Source organism: Pygocentrus nattereri, chromosome 1 (assembly GCF_015220715.1).
Source record: "Pygocentrus nattereri isolate fPygNat1 chromosome 1, fPygNat1.pri, whole genome shotgun sequence".
NCBI lineage: Eukaryota > Metazoa > Chordata > Actinopteri > Characiformes > Serrasalmidae > Pygocentrus > Pygocentrus nattereri.
This window is the reverse complement of record NC_051211.1, coordinates 46249712-46258264: the sequence shown is the minus strand read 5'-3', so window position 1 is coordinate 46258264 and position 8553 is coordinate 46249712. Positions and strand designations below refer to the sequence as shown.

The 8553-nt window shown below is 36.5% G+C and overlaps 1 protein-coding gene across 1 annotated transcript; it reads left to right on the top strand.

Annotated features, from left to right (window-relative positions):
• Positions 1-2: 2 nt before the first annotated feature.
• Positions 3-8532, top strand: LOC119263278 (deleted in malignant brain tumors 1 protein-like). The gene is made up of 6 exons (XM_037538144.1): positions 3-234; positions 1684-2007; positions 2080-2388; positions 7650-7964; positions 8078-8243; positions 8511-8532. Exons 1-6 carry the CDS (start codon positions 24-26, stop codon positions 8530-8532), a joined length of 1347 nt encoding a protein of 448 aa, XP_037394041.1. The 5' UTR covers positions 3-23.
• Positions 8533-8553: the final 21 nt, after the last annotated feature.

Genomic DNA, 8553 nt, shown 5'->3' with positions numbered 1-8553 from the left:
CAGTGTGTGGTGATTACTGGGATATGAGTGATGCTGCAGTGGTGTGTAGAGAGCTGGGCTGTGGAGAGGCTGTAGATGCACTGAGTGATGCTCATTTTGGATCAGGATCAGGACCAATCTGGAGGGATGACATATTCTGTAATGGATCAGAGTCTACACTGAAACACTGTAGGTCACAAGGATGGGGTAAACATAACTGTGATCACAAACAACATGCTGGAGTCATCTGCTCTGGTAAGCTACAGTCAATTTTTACATTCATGGAAGAAAATGTGTGATAATATCTCTCTAAGGTTCTGTTACCAGAGGAATGTTATCTACAGTTTGTATGTATTTTAGAAGCTGAACAGTCTTTCAGTAAAAAATTCTTCTAACATAAAACAAACAATACACAATATGAAAGAACATGCTAAAACAAAGCATTCCATCTGGATAATTTTGTGTTCTGATAAACATTGTTGTACGTCTGCAGCCCAACAGAATATCAGGTAAACATTTTTCAGTATAACAGTGGCTTGGGTTGGGCTGGTTTGCAAATGTGTTTATTTATTTTTTTAATCTACACTGTAAAAACTACTAGTCTGGCCATCTTAAAGATTTAATCTTTTTGTTCTTCAAATAATGACTTGACAGAATAAAACAAACATTATTCAGTTCAGTGAACTTGTAATGTTAAAACAGCCAGTCTACTTGCATTGATAAGTTAAAATGATCATTGTTTTACAGTAAAGTACATTTAGCTTTTTTACAGGGCTTTTTTCAAGATTTAAGGGGCACATTTTCTCTCTCTCTGTCTCTCTCTCTCTCTCTCTCTCTCTCTCTCTCTCTCTCTCTCTCTATATATATATATATATATATATATATATATATATATTTTTTTTTTTTCTTTTTTTTTTCTTTCTTTCTACTTTCCCTCACTCTCCGGCATCAATGTATTATATTCATTTGGCTAGATTTACTATTTGTACTGTGATCAATTCTATTTTGGCATCAAAAAGAAATTGTTTTGATAGACACAATGCCCCTTTAGCATCAAAATAAGGAAAGGGGGTGTCACTGCTTGTTTCTGCTTTTGTCTCATGTCCTTGAAATAATTACTTTTTATGTTAAGTAGTTTATGTTATAGTTTGCTATAGTTTATAGTTACATTTCTCCTACATGTAGGAAACGTGACTTTCATACAGAAAGCATGTGAGCCAAATAGTTCACATTAGTTTATCTAAGTACATAACCCACTAAACTGGCCAGCCACACTGCTGTGAAGTGTCAATAGAATAAATACAAATAAATACCTACATTTCAATTCCTTGTCTAATAAAAAGTTATTCATAAAATGGTTACATAAATTCAGTTGGTTGCTCACAGGAGCAGATCTGATTTTATTTAATTAAATAAATGTATTTTATAGACAATCTATTGGATAGGAACTGCAAGTGCTGAGCATTCTTGAAGACAAATTTGTAAATGTTTAGGAAAACACACCGACAGACATAAAATTACAATCTATTGTTTTTTGTTAACATGTACTTATTGCACTGCTTTTCAGTTAAGTAAATCCTCACCGATAAATGGTTTGGGCTTCAGTTCAAGGATCTATATTTTATTAAAATGAATATAACAAAAGAAAAATGAATGAATAATACATAAAATAATAGTAATTTAAACATTACATTATACTTTTAGGAGTCAGGCTGGTTGGTGATTCCCACTGCTCTGGGAGAGTGGAGGTGCTTCATGGAGAGACCTGGTCCACAGTGTGTGATGCTGACTTTGACCAGCAGGATGCAAAGGTTGTGTGTCGAGAGCTGGGCTGTGGGCTTCCTGTGGAGGTACTGGGAGCAGCTGCTTTTGGCAGAGGGGAGGGTCAGGTGTGGTCAGAGGAGCTTCAGTGTAGAGGCAACGAATCTCAGATTCACTTCTGTCCAACAACATCTTCACTCAAACACAACTGCTCCCATGACAATGATGTGGGTCTGGTGTGTGCTGGTAAGAGCAGTAGAGTTTCCTGTTATTCTTAGACTCCATGTGCCATGATGGACTGTGTTTAAAATTCTTTCATCCCCCCTCTCTTTTGTGCAGACAGTGTGAGGTTGGTGGATGGTGGCAGTCGCTGTGCTGGGAGAGTAGAGGTTCTTCATAGAGGACAGTGGGGAACAGTGTGTAGTGATTACTGGGATTTGAGCGATGCTGCAGTGGTGTGTAGAGAGCTGCGCTGTGGAGAGGCTGTAGCTGCACTGAGTAGAGCTCACTTTGGACCAGGATCAGGACAAATATGGATGGATAATGTGGAATGTAGGAAATCAAAGTCTAAACTCAAGAATTGTAAGTCACCAGAATGGGGTAAACATAACTGTCATCATGGTGAAGATGCTGGAGTCATCTGCTCAGGTAAGCTGTTGTCAGTCATCACCTTCATGCATGATAGTTTATCTAAATTGTATTGCTGTCATCACAGCATATTAATTCTATAAATGAGTATAAATTAATATTATAAATATTATAAATATGGATTGAAGATAAATCATATCCATATGTGCTTGCTGACTGTATGATTCCAAAATTATTAAACCAGCCATAAAATTATACTACCCCAATTCCCAAAAAGTTATGCAAAGTTATGCATATTCAGACATTCCTAGCTAGGTATAAAGAGTTTTAAGTTTCATGGGTACATCAACTTCATATAAATATTTCAAACATGTATTATTTATTATTATATTTTTAATAATTATTTTTCATGGTTTAAATTACAACCCTAATTCCAAAACAGTTGGGACACTGTGTAAAATGTAAATAAATGTAAAAAAAAATAGAATTAAATGATTTGCACATCTCATAGACCCATTTTTTCTTCACAATAGAACATGGAACACATCAGATGTTGAAAATGAGACATTTTAAAATTTCATGAAAAATATTAACTCATTTAAAACTTGATGGCAGCACCGCATCTCAAAAAGTTGGGACAGGGCCATGTCTACCATTGTGTGGCATCCCCTCTTCCTATACCAACATTCTGTAAATGTCTGGGAAGTTTTGGGAGAGGAATGTTGTCCCATTTTTGTCTGCTCAACAGTTCTGGGTCTTCTTTGCTGGATTTTCTGTTTCATGACACGCCAAATATTTTCTACTAGTGAAAGGTCTGGACTGCAGGCAGGCCAGTTCAGCACCCGGACTCTTCTATGAAGCCATGCTGTTGTGATGGTTTAGCACTGTCTTCTTGAAATACGCAAGGCCTTCCCTCAAAGAGACATTGTCTGGTTGGGAGCATATGTTGTTGTGAAACCTCTATATACTGTTCAGCATTGATAGTGCCTTTCCAGATGTGTAAGCTGTCCACGCCATAGGCACTAATGCAGCCCCATGCCATCAGAGATGCAAGCTTTTAAATTGGGCACTGATAACTAGCTGGATGGTCCCAAAGCTGGATGGTCCCAAAGCTTGATGGTCCTACAGCCTCAGTGTCCATTGTTTTCAAATAGAATTTCAAATTTTGATTAATCTGACCACAGAACAGTTTTCCATTATGTATCAGTACATTTTAAATTAGCTTTGGCCCAGAGAACACTACAGCGTACTCTGCAAGGTACAGGTTTAACTTGCATTTGTGGATTGCACTGTAAACTGTGTTTATAGACATGATTTCTGGAAGTATTCCTGAGCCCATGCAGTGATTTCCAGTACAGAATCATGGCTGTTTTTAATGCAGTGCTGCCATGGGACCCGATGATCACGAGCATCCAAAATTGACTGCTGGCCTTGTCCCTTGCGTACAGGGATTTCTCCAGATTCTCTGAATCTTTTGTTGATGTTATGTACTGTAGATGGTGGGATATCCAAGGTCAAAGCAACTTTGTGTTGAGGAACATTTTTCTGAAATTGTTTCACAATTTTTAAATAGGTTTTCACAGATTGGTAAACCTTTGCCCATCTTTGCTTCTGAGAGACTCTGCCTCTCTAAAATGCTCTTTTTATACCCAGTCATGTGAGTTACATTGTTTTTTCATTACAGTAACTAATGTAACTACTTACTGTTTTTGAATAAATTCTAGATTTATTTATTTATTTTATATTTATTTATTTTATTTATATATTTATTTTTCTGAGGTTTTAGCCAAAATCCTGTAACAGCTTCAGCAGTTGCCGAATGATACTACTTTAAGTAAAAACAAAGATCCTCCACCTGACCCTGATTGGCTTTCCACTTATGAGGTTGTATACAATTGGCTGAGCTGGGAGTTCCATTTTTCACGTTACCTTAGTAAACCTCTGGTAGCACCACAGAGGCAGCGCTACATTAGAGAAGCAGCAGTGCCTCACCCAGGTTATGGTTATGGCAGTATATTGTGAAATTGGAGATGCGATGGCATGGTTGAACAATGAAGAATGAATGAGAATAAATTATAGATGATTTGAACTATTAATTTATATTTATTTGGGAAGGGGCTAAACCCCCCCCCAAAAAAACCTGGCCTAGCGACACCCATTATCTACAGTACAGAATATCATCAAAAGATTGAATTTTGAAGTAGAAAAATCACTGCATGGGCTAAGCAACACTTCTGAAATCACCGTCTGTAACCACAGTTCATCACTGCATTCTCAAATGCAAGTTAACATTCTGCCATGGAAAGAAGAAACCATATATAAACAGGATCCAGGAACACTGCCACCTTTTCTGGTCCCAAGCTCTTTTAAGATCAGGCCTGAGGTGAAGTGGAAAAGCATCATGTGATCCAAGAAATCAAAATTTTAAATTCTTTTTAGAAATCATGGACTGCGTTTCCTCCAGGCGAAAGAGGAGAGGAACCATCCGGCTTTTTATCAGTGCACAATTGAAAAGCCAGCATTAATAATGGTATAGGGGTGCATAAGTGCACATGACATGGGTGACTTGCACATCTGTGAAGGCACCATTATTGCTGAACGATAGATACAGGTTTTAGAGAAACACATGCTACCATCTTCTTTCAGGGAAGGCCTAGCCTATTTCAGCAAGACATGCCAAACCACATTCTGTATATACAATAACAGGATGGCTCCATATTAAAATTAGAATAAAATTAGAGTCCTGGTGCTAAACTGGCCTGCCTACAGTCCAGACCTGTCACCTCTGAAAACATCTGGCTCATTATGAGCCCAGCAGTCTTTCAGAAATGACTTGCAAATGATCCAAAAGTAGCAAGAAAAACAGTTACACAGAGAACAATAAGCAATGAACTGCACTACAATCATCTCTGTTCCTACACTCCATACAAAACTCCTATGTAAAAAAGAAGCAGAGAGATCTAAAGAAGCAGAGGGTCTAAAATTTGCAGTCAAAAGTTTTGTAAGAATGATCTGATCAGATGAAACAAAAACAGAACTCTTCTTAACAAAAACAGAATTCTGCTTATCATGTTTGCAGAAATAAGGGTTGATCCCAAGAACATAGGATATGGGGCTGCTTCTAGTTCTGGGGCATTACACAACTTTGAAGGCAACATGCATGGAATGATAGACTGGGACATATTAGGGGATAATTTGGCCAAGATAGGGGAAAAGACAATGACCCTAAACATACAACCAAAATAATTAGAAACTAGTTTCTAGAAAAGTTGAAGGTACTTGCATAGCCAAGCCAATCCCCTGACTTGAATCCCATTAAAAAAATGTATTTAGGATTTTAAATCTGCAAGTCCAACAAAGGCACCCTTGCAACCCTGGGAAATTAATTAATTAATTAATTTATTTATTTTAAATCCCACCACCACTACCCCACTTCGGAGGACAAATTTTTCTTTATTACTGGTATAGCAAATTTCTTTTAGTATATGCTGCCATCGTGTAGAGGGAGGACAACAAATTGCAAACATACAAGCAAACAAAAATTACAAGGGGGAATAAAGGAGGAAAAAAAATGGTAGAAATTGGGAGGAAAAAAAACAACAAAGAAAAAATAATAATAAATAAAAGAAACATACAAAACATGTAAAACAACAACAACAAGAACAAAAAATAGAAAAAAAGGAAAAGAGAAAAAAATATATTATCTGGGAAATTGAAGAAGGTTTGCTAAGAAGAATGAGCCAAAACTGGACCACAGCACAAAATCTTTTATACTGCTTACATGTCTCAAATCTGCAATTGCCAACAAGAGCTTTGTTCTAATGTTATTAATTTGTGGTGTTTCAATACTTTTAATGTTTTATGTTTAAGAATGCTTATACTTTTTGTTCATATTCATAAATACAATTTCAAAACATGGTATGTGTGTAGATTTGAAGTGGATATATGCACTGTATAAATACATTATATAGCAAAAACAAAAGTGACAGAATAGGCCTAAAATGGATTTTAAGCTGGGGAAAAAATGGTATAGCTTGAATCATTGCATGCAGAAATTAATAACAAATTCATTCAATTTATAGGGTTGGTATAAATGCAGGAACTCTACATAAAACAAATTAGCAAAAATAATTTACCATATTTTTCTGAATGTTTATATGCTGTGAACTAGAAAATATGTATTAATCTGCTGTGGGGATTTACTAATACAAAACTAGTTTATTTGCAGTGAAATATTCAGTCAAAATGTAAACACAAACTAAATTTTTATGATGATTTGGAGATAAAGTAAAAATAATACTTAGAGCTGAACATGTAAATTTTGTGTAGCTTCCTTAAATAAAGAATGCAGTTTACTTTAATTTTGTGGAAATCTATGCTGTGAACAGTAAGGCGTTGGCGTAAAATGGCCCAAAACATCTGCTGTGGTCTTATAAATATAAGTAATTACATGCTGCTGTTGTCAGAACAAACCTTATATGTTTAAAATGGTAACTTTACAGGAAAAAACCTTTACTTTTAATATAAGTCAATAGAACCAGACTTTTTCCAAGTAATTTTTGGATGTTTCATTTGGACTGTTCATCATGATTTACACAAATTTCCTGACAACAGAGAAATTCTGCATCAAAATACTTTAACAGATGGGTGAACAGATTTATTTTAATTGTTCTTTATAAATTAATCATGCTGTTATGAAATAAAAAACAATATTGATGTTAATATTTTATATCATTATCTTGGTTTTCATTAATACTGAAATATTTCACAATATTTCACAAATACTACAATATTTTATTTCTTTTATTTGATCGTTAAGCAAAATTGTATATATTTACGTAATTATTTATATTTAATAGTTGCCTCATTGCTTTTATGTTTATTTAACATTACTCAAAGACATTAATTTTAGTGCAAAATATTGCTAGACTTAATACAGCTGTTCAAGGGAGCAGATACGACATCCTTAAATGTAGGGACCAAATCTTGGATAACTAAAGAATACATCTCAATTCCATAGATCTATGTCTTAAGTAGGCCAAGCGACAGGGGATTATTTAGAGAGGAAGCGCCACTAAATGGAGGATGTGTTATCTTATTTTCACTTAGAAAAGCAAGAAAACATGTGATTTGACCACAGTTTTTAATGCTTTTTCATATAACTAAAAAAAAAAAAAAAAAACATAGAAGGGACTGGATGCATCACATTGTACTGGCTGCTTTATAGTTATGCAATGTATGCTGTGGGAAGACAGCAGATTTTCTAAATGGATACATTTTATAAACTATTGATAGTCTCAATGTAATAAAAATACACACAGGTCACAAAAAGTCTACACTTACTGACGGCTTTCACCACTGCTCTGGGAGAGTGGAGGTGCTTCTTGGAGAGACCTGGTCCACAGTGTGTGATGCTGACTTTGACCAGCAGGATGCAGAGGTTGTGTGTCGAGAGCTGGGCTGTGGGCTTCCTGTAGAGGTGCTGGGAGCAGCTGCTTTTGGCAGAGGGGAGGGTCAGATGTGGTCAAATGAGCTTCAGTGTAAAGGCAACGAATCCCAGATTTACTCCTGTCCAACATCATCTTCACTCAGACACAACTGCACCCATGACAGTGATGTGGGTCTGGTGTGTGCTGGTAAAGTATTATTATTTCAGATAGATTATCTGAACCTTGTTACTGCTTGTCACAGTACATGGCACTCATTTTCCCTCTTTCATGTTAATTCCTGTAATGTTTTATTTATTCAGGTCACACTCAGGCTCGACTAAATAATGGCTCTGACTCCTGTTCTGGTCGAGTGGAGCTCCAGTACCTCAGTGAGCGGGGCACAGTGTGTGATGTAAGCTGGGATATGAGAGATGCCAGTGTCCTCTGTGGTCAGCTGAACTGTGGGAGTGCTGTGGCTGTGTTGGGGTCAGACTGGTTTGGAGAGGGGAGTGACCAAATCTGGGCTGATGTGTTTGATTGTCAGGGGAATGAAACACACCTGTCAAAATGTCCCATTTCATCATGGAGTCGAACTGCATGCTCTCATAAACAGGATGTTGGAGTCATCTGCAGTGGTGAGCTCTCAAGAATTGTTTAGAACGATTTACACCATGTTAGGAAATGACTTGGAAAATCTATAGGACGCTCAATTAATATAACATGTTTTAGATAAGTGATAGTTTTCCTCTTCAGGTTCCTCTCTGGCACTACATGAGGGGCGAGTGCGGTTGTCTGG